Source organism: Giraffa tippelskirchi, chromosome 1 (assembly GCF_054371585.1).
Source record: "Giraffa tippelskirchi isolate mGirTip1 chromosome 1, T2T-mGirTip1v1.2.pri, whole genome shotgun sequence".
Taxonomy (NCBI): Eukaryota; Metazoa; Chordata; class Mammalia; order Artiodactyla; family Giraffidae; genus Giraffa; species Giraffa tippelskirchi.
The window spans coordinates 110130045-110149402 of record NC_137275.1 but is presented as its reverse complement, the minus strand read 5'-3'; the positions used below and the strand labels follow the sequence as shown (position 1 = coordinate 110149402).

General features: G+C 49.4%; 1 protein-coding gene and 2 long non-coding RNA genes across 3 annotated transcripts in view; 1 reads left to right on the top strand and 2 right to left on the bottom strand.

Moving 5' to 3' along the window:
* The window catches only part of LOC145505791 (uncharacterized), a 188764-nt gene extending 171743 nt beyond the window's left edge, over positions 1-17021 (top strand). Inside the window, exons 53-58 of the mRNA XM_081488689.1 lie at positions 884-1107; positions 2880-3111; positions 9339-9560; positions 11863-12012; positions 14656-14879; positions 16687-17021. Coding sequence (XP_081344815.1) covers positions 884-1107; positions 2880-3111; positions 9339-9560; positions 11863-12012; positions 14656-14879; positions 16687-17005 — 1371 coding nt within the window. The 3' untranslated portion in view covers positions 17006-17021. The remainder of the gene's footprint in view (positions 1-883; positions 1108-2879; positions 3112-9338; positions 9561-11862; positions 12013-14655; positions 14880-16686) is intronic.
* On the bottom strand, positions 2315-8340 carry LOC145507060 (uncharacterized). Its single transcript, XR_014054530.1, has 2 exons — positions 7770-8340; positions 2315-5390 (listed from the first exon to the last, which is right to left on the bottom strand). It is a non-coding gene; the product is annotated as an uncharacterized LOC145507060 (long non-coding RNA).
* LOC145507108 (uncharacterized) lies at positions 15256-16780 on the bottom strand. The gene is made up of 2 exons (XR_014054586.1): positions 16553-16780; positions 15256-16009 (listed from the first exon to the last, which is right to left on the bottom strand). It is a non-coding gene; the product is annotated as an uncharacterized LOC145507108 (long non-coding RNA).
* Positions 17022-19358: the final 2337 nt, after the last annotated feature.

Here is a 19358-nt window from a genome sequence, read left to right as displayed (position 1 = left end):
CAGCTGGTTCGCTGGAGAGGAGCAGGAATGATGGCAGGTGGTCCTGGAGCCAGTGCAGGGGGTGGCCCAGCCCTGGGGAGGGGTCGTGACGAAGACAGGGGCGAGGGCGCTGGCCACGGGGGACAGGGAGCCAGCAAGCCAGCACCTCGAGGCTGCCCCTCGGCTGCTTTGAGGTCACGTCTGGGAAAGAAGGCAGGACCTGGGTGAGAGTGGGCCGGGGGGAGATGTGCCAGAGAGAAGGGTGTGAGGTGTGAGAGCTGGAGGGCGGCTCGGAGCCCAGCAGGCCCTCTCCCGCACGTCTCTGGTGACAGAGCCGCCTTGCGGTGTGAGGGGCCGTCCCCCAGAACAGCCCGCGGGCCTGCGCCCCGGGAGGAGCCCCGCGGGGGGCTGGCCCTCCCAGCCCTGCTGGCCCTGCTTGCGCCTGTCTGTGCGTGTTCAGACCAGCCTGGAAAACGGAGGGCTGGGGACCTGCGAGGATGGCGCTCCTCGGTGAGTAACACAAGTGGTGACCGCTGAGGTGGACCCAGAGGCTGCGGAGCTGAAGGATTTCTTTTTCTTATTTTCCTTCAGCCTGGCTGATGGAGGCACAGATGTATTGTTGTAATTTTCGGACTTTGTCTCTGACTCCATCGGCCCACCCTTGTGAATAACCTCATAGGATTGCCTCCCATCCACGCTAAGACCTGAATGTCACCAGGCCATCTAGGAAGTGGATTCTCCTCCTGCCTGTTTCTTCAGTACTGCTCGCTTAAGAGATGGCAGTGTCTCATAAGCATGGCCCGTTTATCCACAGTTGGGGCTTCCATGTAAACTTGTGTTCAGTTCCTGATAGACTTGAGCTGCCCTGAATGTCGCTGACGAGACGTGGTCCTCTCGTGCCCAGGTGCAGACCCTGAAGGAAAAGGACTGGGAGCGCGCGCAGCAAGCCAGCGTGCCGGCCAACGTGGCCCAGGCGTTCGAGAGTGACGCAGACTTGTCTGACGGCGGGGGCGACAGGGCCACCCTCTTCAGCTCGGCCGCTCTGCTGTCGCCCAGCGGGCAGGGCGATGCCGAGACTCTGACTGTGATGCTTCAGGAGCAGCTGGACACCATCAACGAAGAGATCCGGTGGGTGAGCCCGAGCCGAGCTCCCCAGAAACTCGGCTTCTCTGAGGAGCTGTCTTCTCCTTAGAGAAGGCTGAGTGTTCCATAGTAAGGAAACTGACTTCAAGTCTGCTTCAAGAATTTTCAGTTCTGAGATTGCCCTTGATTATAGAGCTCAGTCAGCCAGGGCTGTGGGGGGCGTTGTGGGGTGTCCCCCCACCAGCTCTGAGCCCCAAGGTGGGTGAGGTGCCGTGACAGTGTCCCCTGCGGCCCGTGCACCCTCCAGCACTGAAGGTTCGCCCTCGTGTGTCCCTCGGAGCCTCCCACATTCTGGTGAAAAGCCACCTGAAACAGAAAAGCTGGGGTTTTGGGGTGGCAAATTCCCCCTCAGATCTGCATTTTCCTTTTGAACTTAATACAGTGTGAAGATTGGCTTGTTGTACGACAGTGGTCCAAGGACATGTGTTTGAGTTCTTCTCAACTCATCAGTGTCTGTGAGATGTTTTCTGTAGACACCGTCTGGGCTGTTATAACAGTTTACAAACGGGATAGAATCCAAAGGCCCGCCTCATGGCGAGCAGGGGCCTTGGGTCTGGGTGCGGCCAGGTGGCTGGGGGCCCCGAGGCCAGCCTGGTGCCGCACCCGCACAGCTCTGCCTCCTGTCCCTTGTCCACGTTCAGAGTGGCCACAGGCCGGTGACCCTGCACAGGACCTGGCAGAGCTGCTGCTCAGACTGTTCTTGTCACGTCAGCCCAGGCCGAGGTGCCCGTTCCTGTCAGCCGAGTGCGGGGGGCCCGGGGGAAAGGCAGGGGTGAAGGGCACAACCAGCAAACGCAGGTGGTGCCGCCTGCACGTTTGACGCTGAGACAGACTGCTTTGTGGGCCGTGTTTGAGCACAGACAGCTCAGAAAGATTGTCTTTCCCCCTCCCCCAGGAAATACGGAACGGTTACATATTAATATGTTTATTTTTACAGCATGTTGTCAGGTAAAAGTGATTTTTCCTTAGGTAACATGTTGACTTGAGGTAAATGGTAAATTCTTTCCATCAACTTGTTATCAACAGTGAAAAACTTTCAGGGTGTATAAGGAGAAGTGAAACTGGAGAGGTGACGACCTGCGAGAATCTTGTATTTTATTTTGAAAATCATGTTATATGCATAATCGAATATTTAAACTGCTATATAACATCATCCGCGAGACATTAGGGGAGAAGAGCAGTAACTGTGAATTCTAGGTTAATGCAGCACATTGACATGAGTCCAGAAACTCACACAAAGCTGGTGGAGAACTTCATCAAGTGATGCATTTGTACATAGACAACCTAAAAAATAAAAAAATCAATTCAGCACTTCATCTGGTCTAGAGACTTGTGTTTAGAAACTCCAGCTTGTTCGTGGCTCACTGTTTTGATTGTACAGAGTTCCTGATTCCCAGCGGAATAGACTTGAGGCACTGCCGTGCATCTCTGCCCTGAGAGCAGGGAAGGTAAAGGTTGTCAACTTCAGGTTATCTCCTCACAGGGAGAGAGGCGCCACCCAGGCCCCGTCAGAATGTTAGAGTAAACCAGTCAAATCAAACGAGAATGATCAGGGGCCACTTTGTAAGACTCAAGGATAAGTTATTCTAAGTTTGAGAATATTGAAAAGAGGGAAAGTTGAACCTTTTTGCTGAGATGTTAATTGAGCAACTGTTCCTGGAATATGCTAATCGTGACACAGAATGCAAGCCCACATTTGTTGTCCAGACACGTTCCTCTGCTGACAAAGGCAGGTGACGGGTTTTATTCTATTTTAGGTTGATCGAAGAAGAGAAGGAGAACACGGAGCAGCGGGCCGAGGATACTGAGAGCAGGGTGGGCAAGGGGAGCTTAGGCAACCTTCGTTGTTGTAAATCCTCGAGCTCCCTCAACCTGTGTCCCGCCTCCTCGCTCGCCAGCTCCTGCCCGCCCAGCAGTGGGCGCGCCAAGCCCCCAAGGAGGCGGCACAGCTCGGCGCGGAAAGTAGACCAGCGGGACATCAAGACTCTGGTATGTGTCTGCCTCCTCCCTGCCACGTCCCTCCCCCAGCACACTGGCTTTCTTTTTTGTTTGTTTGTTTTTTGTTTTTTCTGTTTTTACCCAGAAGAAACTCAGGTACATTTGCTACGCTTAGAGGTCTAAGATTTTTAAAAACTGCCTAGTCTTTAATCATTCCATACTCGCACAGCAACAAATTAGTCTTGATATTTGGACCACCGGCTTAGCACGTCATCATGAACTCAGCCAGGGCCTGCCTCTGTAACGTTGGGCCCGGCCTGTGCTGGACACAGCAGGTGCAGGGAAGTTGCTGTTGTCACCGAGTAGACAGCCTTGTGAAAGTAACCATAGGCAGCTCTCCTGGCGTGTGAGACCCACGCAGCACATTTTTCATTGGGGATACCTGGCTGCAGGCTGCAGGCCATGCGGTGGGAACAAAACCAAGAATCTAAACTGGTCTGCTTGCTGCTGGACCTGGCTGCACGCTCAGGCCAGCTCTGGGTGTGAAACCAGGTTAAAAGCCTGGTGCCCCAGGGCCCCAGGGAAGAAGTTGGGCTTCCTCACTCTTCTGAGTCTAAAAATGGGATGACGACCTAGGGCTTTTGGTGACAGAGTGTGCAGCTCTGAAGCGCATGTTCCTGCTTTCTTCCATGTTTAGCTTAGGTTTCCTGAGCGCATTGCTGTTTACCCTGTGAAATCATGTCTACAACACTCTGCTTTGTAACTGCACTTGTATTATCACTTTTTTTGTTACCACCCATTTCATGTTAGCTGCATTGTTAGTCAGCATATAATTAAATTAACTGTGAATCATTTTAGCAGCATGTGAAGTGATAACTGGTCTATTTTGTGGTCTTTTGACACATTGGTTTTATAATATGCATCACTGGCCAATTAGTTGATAGTGTGTATTCTTTGACGATTTCTCTGTGGTTTCATGCTTGATTTCTTTCCGAGTATTTGTAAAAGAACAGTTCTGTATATTTTTTCTTGTTGCTGGAGTTCTCTGACGGTGTGTCTGCTTTCATCGTTGGTTTTGATTTCCTGTCTCATCCTGTTGTCTGCTTCGTTGTCATCAATCCAGACCCCAGCTTCCCACAACCGCACCCCCCCGAGGCTGTAGTTTACCCATCCATCTCCCCTCCCCCGTCCTCCCACTTGCTCTGGTCATAGCAGTCTGGGGTCCACAGCGTGTGTCCCCTTAGTCGGGTTTCTGCTTTGTCTTCATGTCTCATTAAATGGTGTTTTTCCCCCATAGCACTAAGTTTGAATTATTGTTATCACTGTGCAGTTACAAGCATAATGTAGATGGATGATACACTACAGAACCTGTGTAATTCATAACTGAGATTATGCTTACCTGAAGAAATGATCCTCTTATGTGTAGAATTAATGGACTTTTGACACAACATCCTTTCTGTGTTGGTGCTTGTATTTGAGACTGTAAATCTCATCAGCTTTTGCATGCTTAATGTCTCTACGAGACTCTTTTACAAAGTATCTTCTATGGTTCATAAAATGTGAAGACTCCACCTGCTGTTACGCTAGCTTTCATTCTTACATATTTTCATAGGGTACCTGCTTTAATGAATTTATTTTCAGAAGTTTGAAATCAAATTCTAGGTAACGATTTTACATTAATGTCCAACAGGTGGTTAGATCTGTTCAGTGTTAAAATAGGTATTACGGCAACTTCCTCGTCAGTTAAATTACTATTTTAAAGTATAACATGTTTTTTTTATTAAGAGAAACTAACTTATAGAGAGGTTTGGCTGAGAACAGACAACTGTTAAGGCCCTTTGTTGTACACAGTGCTGTGCTTTAACAAATCATGATGTTGTAATAGAATTGTATCTTCCTGAGGAATAATGTATAGTGTTTCTCTAGTAAATCTTGAATAGCTTATTTAACTAATGTGGTCCAACAAATTGTTCTGTTTCCAGTTACATGTTCTCTAAATCTACATCTCACTTATATGTTTGCCGTCATTTTTGCTTTACTGTCTTTGCCTATATTGATTCTTGAATTTTTAGCTTCAAAGTCGCAATAAATCTGGTTTCTCTTCATTTCTTTGCATGCATCTATCAGTCTAGTGAGTTAAGGAAGCATCGTCGAAAGGTAAACTATTTAGTAATTTAGCATGCCTTTGTTTCTCTGTGAAGTATTAGAGTCCTTATCGTGTTAGTGAATGAACACTATGTGGTTACGTACTGGTGGATGATTGACATTTTAATAGAAGTAATGAAACTCGCCCACCACTTAAAATATGCTGATGATGCAATCAATCCATCCTAAAGGAGATCAATCCTGGGTGTTCATTGGAAGGACTGATTTTGAAGCTGAAACTCCAGTACTTTGGCCACCTCACGCGAAGAGTTGACTCATTGGAAAAGACCCTAATGCTGGGTAGGATTGGGGGCAGGAGGAGAAGGGGACAATAGAGGATGAGATGGCTGGATGGCATCACTGACTCGATGGACATGGGTTTGGGTGGACTCCGGGAGTTAGTGATGGACAGGGAGGCCTGGCGTGCTACAATTCATGGGGTCGCAAAGAGTCAGACACGACTGAGCGACTGAACGGAACGGAACTGAACTGAACTGAACTGAACTGATGGTTCTGTTGGAAATAGGTCATTGGTTGGGACAATTGTAACAGTTTGCCTTTCTCCCACTTGTTTGCCTTCTAATCATCTCATGCTTATTTATAATAGACATAGTAGTATTTATTATTTTTAAAATTTTCTTTACTTATTTTTTTGGCCATACTGCACAGCTAATGGGATGTTAGTTCCCCAACCAGGGATCAGACCGGTGTGAAAGTGAAAGTGCCAAGTCCTCACCTCTGGACCACCATGGAATTTCCACGTAGTGTTTTCTTAAAAGAAATGACTGAATCAGAGCCATAGATATTAGATTTGGGGGAAGCCAATTTAATGACGGTGGGTAGCAGTGTGCAGGAGACTCTGTGTGCCAGGCACCGTGTCCAGTGCTTTCTGAGCCCGTCATCTAATCCCGCAGACACCCAGGTGAGGTCCAGGCTGCTGTTATCCCCATTCAGCAGATATGGACACTGAGGCTTAGAGAGGCCGGGCACCGTGCCCAGGCTCGCATACCCAGCGGTGCGGTGCAGACTGGTCTGATCAGAGCCTGGACACTTAACCGTGGTGCCGTCCATCCCGCTTTCCTCCAGAGGCCCTCCTGTCCATCACAGCAACCCTGATGGAGGGAGCCTCAGGAGGGAGCTCGCTGCCTCTCCCCTCGGGTCACTTGGATGAGCCCCTGTTGTTGGAGTCCAGTGGCCCGAGGGCTGGCCTTCCTTGTCCCTCTCCTGCTCCCAGCCCGCTGATGGAGCACTCCTGGGGCCTTCCCACAGGACTTGGGCAGCCGCGCTCCGGTTCAGGCAGCTCAGTGCCCAGGAACCCTTCTGCCGGGCACAGCAGAGTAGCTCCGTCACCCTGAGGTTGGTGACCTGGGTGTGCCGCTTGCCCGCTTTGTGGCCTGCTTTGCCCTCCTGTTAAATGAGGACACGGTACTGCCCATCCGACTCACGTGGGCACCCGTGGGGCGGGCTCCCATCCTGGCGGAGGGTGCCAGGCTGGGGACCCAGAGGCCTTTCTCAGGACAAGGCCCGGGGGAAGGGCCTGGCCGTGGTCCCTGACTTTGAGGCAGGTGTTTGTCTGCATTCAGTCCTAGTCAGCCCAGGTGTGTCACTTCCCTGCTCTGTTCTTTGTTGTTTTCTGATTTTTATAAATGCTTCTTTTAACTTGAATTTGAGATTGATCCCTCTTCAGTTCCATGTGGATAATTTCTAGCTTTTGTAGCCTTCTGTTGTCTGAGGGTGGTTGTTAGAGATCAGGGGAGAGTGCACAGTTTATCCAGCTGCTGTTAAACGAGTTCAGCTGTATTTTGCAGTAAGTCACTTTGTTGTCACCAAGCTCCTGTGGAGCTGCAGTGGATCAGTATTCTTTACAGAATCCCATTACAAAGCCACAGGTTAGTTGGTTAAAACGACGCACTCATTGTTTATAAAAATACTTTCCATGCATGCTTCCTAAAACCTCCCCTGGCTGAACCACACGCCCACATGTATAAGTGAGACCTGTCTGGACCCTGAAGGGGTTTATCTGTTCCCCACACTGTTGCCACCACTGTTTCCTGTCCTCAGACCCAGGACCAGCGGAAAAGCTGGGCGTCCAGGAGAGATCTTTTTTTTTTTTTTTCAATTAGCTTATTTTTTAATTGAAGGATAATTGCTTTACAGAATTTTGTTCTTGTCTGTCAAATCGCAGGAAAAATCAGGCATAGGTACACATATATCCCCTCCCTTTTGAACCTCCCTCCCATCTCCCTCCCCTCGAGATTGATAGAAGAGTATCTCTTAGTGAAGACTTCAGTTGAGTTCAGTCGCTCAGTCGTGTCCGAATCTTTGCAACCCCATGAATCGCAGCACGCCAGGCCTCCCTGTCCGTCACCAGCTCCCGGAGTCCACCCAAACCCATGTCCATCGAGTCAGTGATGCCATCCAGCCATCTCATCCTCTGTCGTCCCCTTCTCCTCCTGCCCTCAATCCTTCCCAGCATTAGGGTCTTTTCCAATGAGTCAGCTCTTCGCATGAGGTGGCCAAAGTGTTGGAGTTTCAGCTTCAACATCAGTCCTTCCAATGAACACCCAGGATTGATCCCCTTTAGGATGGACTGTTCGGATCTCCTTGCACTCCAAGGGACTCTCAAGAGTCTTCTCCCACACCACAGTTCAAAGGCATCAGTTCTGTGGCGCTCAGCTTTCTTCACCGTCCGACTCTCACATCCATACACGACCACTGGAAAAACCATAGCCTTGACTAGACGGACTTTTGTTGGCAAAGTAGTGTCTCTGCTTTTAAATATGCCATCTAAGTTGGCCAAAACCTTCCTTCCAAGGCGTAAGCGTCTTTCAGTTTCGTGGCTGCAGTCACCATCAGCAGTGATTTTGGAGCCCCCAAACATAAAGTCTGACACTGTTTCCACAGTTTCCCCATCTATTTCCCATGAGGTGATGGGACCTGATGCCATGATCTTAGTTTTCTGAACGTTGAGCTTTAAGCCAACTTTTTCACTCTCCTCTTTCACTTTCATCAAGAGGCTCTTTAGTTCTTTTCCACTTTCTGCCGTAAGGGTGGTGTCATCTGCATATCTGAGGTTATTGATGTTTCTCCCGGCAGTCTCGATTCCAGCTTGTGTTTCTTCCAGCCCAGCGTCTCTCATGATGTACCCTGCGTCTAAGTTAAATAAGCAGGGTGACAAGGACACACAGCCTTGACGTCCTCGTTTTCCTATTTGGAACCAGTCTGTTGTTCCATGTCCAGTTCTAACTGTTGCTTCCTGACCTGCGTACAGGTTTCCCAAGAGACAGGTCAGATGGTCTGGTATTCCCATCTCTCTCAGAATTTTCCACAGTTGATTGTGATCCACACAGTCAAAGGCTTTGTTTGGCATAGTCCATAAAGCAGAAATCGATGTTTTTCGGGAACTCTCTTGCTTTTTCGATGATCCAGCAGATATTGGCAATTTGATCTCTGGTTCCTCTGCCTTTTCTAAAATCAGCTTGAACATCTGGAAGTTCACGGTTCACCTATCGCTGAAGCCTGGCTTAGAGAATTTTAAGCATTACTTTACTAGCACGTGAGATGAGTGCCATTGTGCGGTAGTTTGAGCATTCTTTGGCATTGCCTTTCTTTGGGATTGGGATGAAAACTGACCATTTCCAGTCCTGTGGCCACCGCTGAGTTTTCCATATTTGCTGGCATATTGAATATAGCACTTTCACAGCATCATCTTTCAGGATTTGAGATAGCTCAGCTGGAATTCCATCAGCTCCACTAGCTTTGTTCGTAGTGATGCTTCCTAAAGTCCGGTGGACTTCACGTTTAGCAGATGATTCTTAAAGAGCAGAATAACTGGGGAAAGCTACTAACGGACGGGGTGCTTGATGTAAATCCCGAGCAAGTAAACATGCCAAGCACCAATGGAAAGGCAAGTCCTCGGTCTCGCTCTCTGTCTGGTTCTCGCCTTACCATCCAGTCTGTGCGGGGCTGTTGGGACCTGTCAGCAATGCACCATGTAGATCTGAGTGGCCGTGAGGGTCGTGTGAGCTCCCAGAGTGCAGAAGAAAGTTTTGACCTCACCGATTGCCCGGAAATGCTGTGTTCCCTCCCTCCCAAAACAAGGCTGTCTGTCTAAGGCTTCCTTTCCCCCTTAGAGATCCTCCGACGGCTCCCCAAGCCACGAGGAAGACCTGGCTAAGGTGATCGAGCTCCAGGAGGTCATCGAGAGGCAGTCAGGGGAGCAGAGCCAGTCGAAGGAGTGCCTGGCAAACCTCTCTGCCTACGTGAGAGAGCCGGAGGAGGACCCGGACACGGCCAGGAAGGAGCTCCTCGCGTCCGAGGAAGCGAACAGACAACCACAGCGGGATGTCCGCGAAGTGAGTGACAGCGGACGTGTCTGTTGTCCTGAGGTGGAATGTGGGTCCCTTGTTCTCCGGCTGATCTGAGCTTTGGGATGGCTGCGTGAGTAGGAGCACAGAGCGCTGGCGAGACCGCGACTGGCGGCCTCCCCGCCTCTGCGTCGAGATCTCTGGGGTAGAAGAGGCCTGGTCCAGGCGGTCCATTGGCAGTGGAGCAACACGAGGGCATCCCTAGCGCTGTGCTCACCCTGGGTGTGGACTCCTCATTTCTACAAGTTCTAGGGTGCCCAGTGTGTTCCTCTTTGAAAAATTCATTCATCCATTCATTCATTTATTGGAGTCTAGTTGCTTTCCTTTTTCTTGGAGAAGGCAATGGTACCCCACTCCAGTACTCTTGCCTGGAAAATCCCATGGATGGAGGAGCCTGGTAGGCTACAGTCCATGGGGTCGCTAAGAGTCGGACACAACTGAGCGACTTCACTTTCACTTTTCCCTTTGATACACTGGAGAAGGAAATGGCAACCCACTCCAGTATTCTTGCCTGGAGAATCCCAGGGACAGGGGAGCCTGGTGGGCTACCGTCTGTGGGGTCGCACAGAGTCGGACACGACCGAAGCGACTTAGCAGTTAGCAGTTGCTTTACACTGCTGTGTCAATGTCTGCTGTACAGCAAAGTGAATCCGTCATATATATATATATATTTATATTTATATTTATATTTATATTTATATTTATATATATATATATATATATATATATATATATACGTGTGTGTGTGTCTACATATATCCCTCTTTTTAGATTTCCTACCCATTTACTTCACCACAGAGCCCTGAGTAGACTGCCCTGTGCTGTAGAGTAGGTCCTTACTCGTTGTTGACTTTACGCATAGTCTCAGTAGTGTACATACGTCAACCCCAGTCTCCCAGTTCATCCCCCCCACCTGCCTGTCGAATGTATACCTGATGATGCTGAAATTTCCTTCGGGTTCACTCAGGCGAGTCTGGTGACGTCTGTGGAGCCCGTTCTCTCGGAGAGATGGGAGCCCGCTGTGTGGCCCCTGCTGAGGCAGCTTGCCTGGCCGTCTTCTCTAGTTTTCTGAGGTTCTGCTCCTTGAGGGGATGTGTGACATTGATACCGGCGGTCAGACAGGTCGAGTGGCGTTTGCTCACCCTCAGAGCCTCAGGCCCGTGCTGTGTAACCATGTAGAGTCATGATGTTTCTGGTGGTCGTGTCTGCGGCTGTCATGATTGATGAGAAACTGCCTAACGGTCATTGTGAAAAGAGAAGAGTGCTGAGGGTTCGGGCCTCCTCCTGTGAGCCTCACCTCTCCTTTGTAGGCAGGCAGACAGCGCCCACCCTGCCCCACCCCTCCCCCGTGAGACCGTCTCAGACAGAACCCCTCCGACATGTGCTACAGCAGGTGTCCTTGTTTAGTAGCTTGGTGTGAGTAATTCTCTGTGAGAGCTCAAGGTGAGAACTCAAAACAGAATATTTGCACGCTTGTATAACCTTTTCCCACTACTCTTTGGCAACAGGAGGAGATTAGGTGGCAGAGTTCAATATGTAGAGAATTCTGGGAAAAGCGGCCTTGAGACCTTTCACTTTTAATGTCAGGCCTTTGCCCACATTGGTTACTTAGTAGTCGACTACGGAGGGACCTGCAGTGGATTTTGACCTGGCGGACGGGAGTTGCACCAGCAGCAAGTTCTGGTCCTGGTTTGACCCTTTCATACATGTGGTGTAAGTCTGCTTTAGAAGAATTAGGCTTGAGAAGGCTGCTTCCAGTTGTGTTAAACTTTGACTTCTGTTTCCACTCATTACTATTACTTGAATTCTGAGGAAATTGCATGAGAGTTTTCCGACTTTTACCCGAGGAAACGAGCCTCAGAGGTCCCTGTTGGATCTGTCGAAGGTCCCTCCCTCTTGTGGATCCAGTCCGCCTGTGTGGTGTAGCAGACAGAGGTCGTGACTTCATGCCAGATACCATTCCTCCTGGAATTCATGCAATAACAGGGTAGTTTAGTATACTCTTTGCTGTTTGGGTTGATTATGTTGAAGAGAAGCTTGGGAAACCGAGTGGCCAGACAGAACGTTAATACAGACATATGGGTGCCAATCGTGGCAAATGTGACATTTTAAGTAGGCACGTTTTTGCTCACGTCCGAGGAAACTGCCGTGTCTAGGACTTTAATTTTGAGGACGCTAACTTTATTTTTGAGTTGAAACTTAGGATTTAGTCCAACTTTTTTACGCGTACGTGTATCGGAATGTTCCATGATAATGACTTACCTTTTCTACTCTGCAATGCCCGGTGTAGGCCATGGTCCAGAACACGGACGTGGAGGTGCGAATCACTACCCTTGAGAGATGCTACCTTGCCGCCCAGCGCGAAGCCACCTCTGTGCACGACGACCTCAATGATAAACTTGAAAATGAAATCGCAGATAAGGATTCTATGCATCGACAGGTAACGGCTTTTACTGAACTGTGTCTGACTTTTATAGTGGTGAATTCCTGAGGAAGGAAGGTAAACACCTTTTCATGTGACTCCCACGTTGTAAGGCACCTGCCCCCTCACACTGTGGTCCTGAAATGGTTTTGGAACAAAGCGTTGATAGATCGCTTTATGTCTTCCCATTTTCCTTTTTCTGGCTACGAGTTTCCTTTTAAGGCATGCTTTTTTTTCTTAAAAGAACCAATTTTGATAACTTGTGGCCTACTGTGAGGCCCAGCACAGTACTAATTAGCACCGTTTTGATTGAAATCATCCTGCGAGTAAATGGATACACATACCCATCATTTTATAGTGAGAAGAATTCTCATTGGAAGTTTAAGTACCTTTGTATTTTCGCCTCATTTATGGCATGTAATTTTTCATACATGTCTGTGTTTTGAGCTGCCATGTTCAGTGAGCAGCTAGTTTGGGCCAGACATCGTCAGAACTAGGACTCCAGCAGTGAATTAAAAACCGTGTGCGTTCTTTATCCACTGCCATGTAACAAATCACTGCAAAGCTTAGTGGCTTCCCAGTGAGCAGGTCACAGTCCAGTTTCTGTGCTTTGCAGCAGGTGGGCCTGGTTCAGGGCCTCCTGAGGACGCAAACATGGGAAGGCCCCCCAGGGCTGGATGGCAGGCTTTCAGACTCACCTGGCTGGTGGGGACAGGCCCAGGTCCCTGCCGTGTGGATCTCTTCATGGCCTGGCTTTCCTCGGAACACCCTCTGAGAGCGAGAGTGCGGGGTGTATCCCGGGGCCTTTCGCGCCCCGGTCTCGGAAGCCGCACACCTTCAGTTCTGTTTGCGAGAGTGAGCTGCGAAGTCCTGCCTCGCTCAGGGGCTGAGCAGGAGTTGCCCCCTCTGCCTCTTGAAGGGAGGAGGATGGAAGAATTTGTGGATCCATTTTTAAGCCCGCGCAGCCTGTTGACAGTAACGAGCAGGGAAAGGAGACCAGAGTGCCCGAGTTGTCCAAGGAAGGGGGGACGATTGAGTGTGAACAGGGTGGCCAACGAGGTGACACCAGGAGGGTGACCTTGAACAGAGCCCCAGAGGCAGGAAGAGAAGGAGCCACTCGGAGATAGATCAAGGGTCGTGTCAACAAGCTGGGATAACGGAGAGAGAGGGCCACATCAGGGAGGACCCCGGGCTCAGGCCTGAGCAGCTCGAGGCCGGAGCCTGTTTCCTGAAGTGAGGAGGGCACTGGGGTGGGGAGCTAAGAGCCGGCCTCAGCCCTGTTCAAGTGGACGAGCCCGTCAGCAGCTGAGTGTTCCGGCCTGGATCCGGGAGAGGACTCAGGGTCGTGGGCATACAGATGGCATTTAAAGGCACGAGCATGGTAAAGTCACCAGGCATGTGCTGGTGGAGAGAGATGGGGTGCAAGAGTAGAGCCGTGGGGTGCCCCACATTCCAAGGTTGAGAAGGGGCGCGAGGGACTGAGGAATAACCCCAGAGAGGGAGGGGCCTGGAGCCCAGGGAGAGACATGCTGCGGGGGCAAGGAGGGGAGGGGGCTTGATAACATGGGTTCCTTGGCGCCCCCGGGGAACTGCCCTGCGGGGTGGGGCACACCACCTGCTTGCAGAGAGCTGGAGACCGGGTGGGGCAGGGGACAGTAGAGGCCGCTCCCAGGGAGCTTTCAGAGACCTGCAGTGGGTGCTGCAGGGAGCCCTGGAGGAGGAATCTGCTGGTTCCCATTGTGCGATTTTAAGGTGAGAAAAGGGAGAGGATGTGCTGACCGGGCTGATGGGGGTGAACCCATAGGCAGCTGGTTCGCTGGAGCGGAGCAGGAATGATGGCAGGAGGTGCTGGAGCCAGCGAAGGGGGTGGCCCAGCCCTGGGGAGGGATTGTGACGAAGACAGAGGGTGAGGGCACAGGCAACGGGGGACAGGGAGCCGGCAAACCAGCCCCTCAAGGCTGCCCCTTGGTTGCTTTGAGGTCATGTCTGGGAAAAGAAGGCAGGACCTGGGTTGAGAGTGGGGCAGGGGGGAGATTTGCAGAGAGAAGGGTGTGAGGTGTGAGAGTGGAAGAGCAGGATGGGGCCCAGCAGGCACTCTCCCGGGCATCTCTGATGACAGAGCCACCCCTGGGGTGTGAGGGGCCGTCCCCCAGAACAGCCCGAGTGCCTGTGCCCGGAGAGGAGAGCCGCGGGGGGCTGGCCTTCCGGTCCCCTGGCTGCCCCTGCTCGCTCCTGTCTGAGGTGTTCAGACCAGCCTGGAAAACGGAGGGCTGGGAACCTGTGAGGACTGTACTCCTCGGTGAACTAGTACAAGTGATGACGGCTGAGGTGGACCCAGCTGCTGCGGAGCTGAAGGATTTTTTTTTTCTTTTCCTTCCGCCTGGCTGAAGGAAGCATGGATGTATTTTTTTTTAATTTTCGGTTTTTGTCTCTGACTCCATCAGCCCACCCTTATGAAAAACCTCATAGGATTGCCTTCCGTCCACGCTAAGACCTGAATGTCACCAGGCCATCTAGGAACTGGATTCTCCTCCTGCCCGTTTCTTCAGTACTGCTCGCTTAAGAGATGGCAGTGTCTCATAAGCATGGCCCATTTATCCAAAGTCAGGGCTCCCATGTAAAATCGTGGTCACTGACGAGACGTGGTCCTCTCGTGCCCAGGTGCAGACCCCGAAGAAACAGGACTGCGAGCGCGCCAAGGAAGCCAGCGTGCCGGCCAGCGTGGCCCAGGCGTTCGAGAGTGACGTGGACGTGTCTGACGGCGAGGACGACAGGGCCACCCTCTGCAGCTCGGCCGCTCTGCTGTCGCCCAGAGGGCAGGGCGATGCCGAGACTCTGACTGCGATGCTTCAGGAGCAGCTGGACGGCATCAACGAAGAGATCCGGTGGGTGCGCCCGAGCCCAGCTTCCTGGAAACTTGGTTTCTCTGAGGAGCTGTTCTCCTTAGACAAGTCTTGAGTGTTCCCTAGTAAGAAAACTGACTTCAGGTCTGCTTCAAGAATTTTCAGTTCCGAGATGGCCCTTGATTATAGAGCTCAGTCAGCCAGGGCGTTCGGTCCACAGTGTGTTGTCAGCACTCTGTGGGGAGGCGCTGTGGGGTGTTCCCCTCTCAGCTCTGAGCCCCAAGGTGGGTGAGGTGCCAAGGCGGTGTCCCCCTGTGGCCCGTGCACCCTCCGGCACTGAGGGTTCGCCCTCGTGTGTCCTTCGGAGCCGCCCACGTTCTGGTGAAAAGCCACCTAGAACAGAAAAGCTGGGGTTTTGGGGTTGGCAAATTCCCACTCAGATCTGCATTTTCCTTTTAAAGTTAATACAGTGTGAAGATTGGCTTGTTGTAAGTAAGACAGTGGTCCAAGGACATGTGTTTGAGTTTTTCTCATCTCATCAGTATATTGAAGATGTTTTCCTTAGACACCGTCTTGGCAGTTATAACAATTTACAAAACGGGCTAGAATCCAAAGGCCGGCCTCGTGGTGAACAGGGGGCCTTGGGTCTGGGTGCAGCCGGGTGGCTGGGGGCCCCGAGATCTGCCTGGTACCACACCCGCACAGCCATGCCTCCTGTCCCGAGTCCACGTTCAGAGTTGGTCGCAGGCCGGTGACCCTGCACAGGACCTGGCAGAGCCGCTGCTCAGATTGTTCTTGTCACGTCAGCCCAGGCCGAGGTGCCCGTTCCTGTCGGCCGAGCACGGGGGGCCCGGGGGAAAGGCGGGGGTGACGGCCAACCAGCAAACGCAGGTGGTGCCGCCTGCACTTCTGACGCCGTAGACAGACTGCTCTGTGGGCCGGCTTTGAGCACAGACAGCTCAGAAAGATTGTCTTTCCCCGTCCCCGCAGGTAATCTGGAACGGTTATATATTAATATTTTTATTTTTACAGCACGTTGTCAGGTAAAGGTGATTTTTCCTTATGCCACAAGTTAACTTGATGTAAATGGCAAATGCTGTCCATCAACTTGTTATCAACGGTGAAAAACTTCCAGTATGTATAAGCAGAAGTGAAACTGGAGAGGTTACGACCTGTAAGAATCTTGTAGTTAAATTTGAAAATCATTTTATTTGCATAATCGAGTATTTAAACTGCTGTATAAAATCATCCACCACACATTAGGGGAGAAAAGCAGTAACCATGAATTACAGGTTAATGCAGCACATTGACATGAATCCAGAAACTCACACAAAGCTGGTGGAGAACTGCATCAAGTGATGCGTTTGTATGTATAGAACCTTAAAAAAAAAAAATCAACTCAGCACTTCATCTGGTCTGGAGACTTGTGTTTAGAAACTCCAGCTTGTTCGTGAATTGCTGTTTGATTATACAGAGTTCCCGATTCCCAGTGGAAAAGACTTGAGGCACTGCCGTGCATCTCTGCCCTGAGAGCGGGGAAGGTGAAGGTTGTCAACTTCAGGTTATCTCTTCACAGGGAGAGAGGCGCCACCCAGGCCCCGTCAGAATGTTAGAGTAAATCAGTCAAATCAAACGTGAACGATCAGGGGCCACTTTGTAAGACTCAATGATAATTATTCTAAGTTTGAGACTGTTGAAAAGAGGGAAAGTCCTACCTTTTTGCTGAGATGTTAGTTGAGCAACTGTTCCTGGAATTTGCTAATCGTGACACAGAATGCAAGCCCACATTTGTTGTCCAGACACGTTCCTCTGCTGACAAAGGCAGGTGAAGAGTTTTATTCTATTTTAGGTTGATCCAAGAAGAGAAGGAGAACACGGAGCAGCGGGTCGAGGAGATTGAGAGCAGAGTGTGCAGGGGGAGCTTAGGCAACCTTCGTCGTCGTGAATCTGTGAGCTCCCTCAACCTGTGTCCCACCTCCTCGCTTGCCGACTCCTGCCTGCCCAGCAGTGGGCGCTCCAAGCCCCAAAGGAGGCTGCACAGCCCGGAGCAAGAGGTAGACAAGCTGGACATCAAGACTCTGGCCTCCCTGCTGCGTCCCTCCCCCAGCACACTGGTTTTGTGTTTTATTTGTTTCTTTTTTGTTTTTTTCTCTTTTTACCCAGAATAAAATCAGATATACATTTGCTACGCTCAGAGGTGTAAGATTTTTAAAACTGGCTAGTCTTTAATCATTCCGTAATCACACAGCGACAAGTGAGTCTTGATGTTTGGACCGCCGGCTTAGCCACATCATCATGAACTCAGCCAGAGCCTGCCTCTGTAACGTTGGGCCTGGCCTGTGCTGGGCACAGCAGCTGCAGGGAAGTTTTCTGTTCTCAGGGAGCAGACAGCTTCGTGAAAGTAACCATAGGCAGGTCTCATGGTGTGTGAAAACCGTGCAGCACGTTTTCCATTGGGGATGCCTGGCTGCAGGGTGCAGGGCATGCGGTGGGAACAAAACCAAGAAGCTAAACTGGTCTGCTTGCTGCTGGACCTGGCCGCATGCTCAGGCCAGCTCTGCGTGTGAAACCAGGTTAAAAGCCCAGGGCCCCAGGGAAGAAGTTGGGCTTCCTCGCTCTTCCGAGTCTAAAAATGGGATGACGACCTAGGGCTTTTGGTGACAGAGTGTGCGGCTCTAAAGCACATGTTCCAGCTTTCTTGCGTGTTTAGCTTAGGTTTTGTGAGTGCATTGCTGTTTACCCCATGAAATCATGTCTGCAACACTCTGCTTTGTAACTGCACTTGTACTATCACTATTTTTTGTTACCACCCATTTCATTGTAGCTGCATTGTTAGTTAGCATATAATTAAATTATCGGTGAATCATTTTAGCTGCAGATGAAGTGGTAACTAGTCCATTTTGTGGTCTCTTGACACACTGTTTTTATAATTTGCATCACTGGCTAATTAGTTGGTATTTAAAATTCTTTGAAATTTCTCTGTGGTTTCATGCTTGATTTCTTTCCGAGTATTTGTAAAAGAACAGTTCTGTATATTTTTTCCTTGTTGTTGGAGCTCTCTGACGGTGTGTCTGCTTTCATCATTGGTTTTGATTTCCTGTCTCATACTGTTGTCTGCTTAGTCGTCGTCAGTCCAGACCCCAGCCTCCCATCCCCCCACCCGGAGGCTGTAGTTTACCCATCCGTCTCCCCTCCCTCGCCCTCCCACTTGCTCTGGTCATAGCAGTGCTGTGGTCCACAGCGTGTGTCCCTTTTCGTCGGGTTTGTGCTTTGTCGTCATGTCTCATTAAATGATGTTCTTCTCCCACAGCAGGAAGTTTGAATTATTGTATCACTATGCAGTTACAAGCAGAATGTAGATGGATAGTACACTACGTAACATGTGTGATTCATAAATGAGATTATGCTTACATAAAGAAATGATCCTCTAAGTGTAGAATTAATGGACTTTTGACACAATATCCTTTCTGTGTTGGTGCTTGTACTTAAGACTGTAAATCTCATCAGCTTTTGCACGGTTAATGTCTCTACTAGACTCTCTTAAAATGTATCTTCTATGGTTCATAAAATGTAAAGACTCCACCTGCTATTATTCTAGCTTTCATTCTTATATATTTTCACAGGGTACCTGCTTTAATGAATTTATTTTGAGAAGTTTGAAATCAGATTCTACGTAAAGATATTACATTAACGTCCAATAGGTGGTTAGATTTGTTCAGTGTTAAAAAAGGTATTATGGTAACTTCCTCATCTGTTAAATTACTATTTTGAAGTATAACATGTTATTTATTAAGAGAAACTAAGTTATAGGGAAGTTTGGCTGAGAATAGAAAACTCAGGCCCTTTGTTAAGGCCCTTCGTTGTACAGAATGCTGTGCTTTAACAAATCATGATGTTGGAATAGAATTGTATCTTGCTGAGGAATAATGTATAGTGTTTCTCTAGTAAATCCTGAATAGCTTATTTAACTTCTGTGGTCCAAGAAAATGTTCTGTTTCCAGTTACATGTTCTCTAAATCTTCATCTCACTTATATGTTTGCTGTCATTTTTGCTTTACTGTCTTTGCCTATACGGATTCTTGGATTTTTAGCTTCAAAGTCGCAATAAATCTGGTTTCTCTTCATTTCTTTGCATGCATCTATCAGCCTAGTGATTTAAGGAAGCATCGTCGAAAGGTAAACTATTTAGTAATTTAGCATGCCTTTGTTTCTCGATGAAGTATTAAAGAGTCTTTATCGTTTTACATGAATGAACGCTATGTGGTTATGTACTGGTGAATACTTGACATTTTAATGGAAGTGATGAAACTCACCCACCACTTAAAATATGCTGATGATTTTGTTGCAAATGGGTCATTCCTTGGGGAAATTGTAACAGTTTGCCTTTCTCCCACTTGTTTGCCTTCTAATCATCTCATGCTTATTTATAATGGACGTAGTATTATTTATTATTTTTAAAATTTTATTTACTTATTTATTTTGGCCATGCTGCACAGCTTACGGGATCTTAGTTTCCCAACC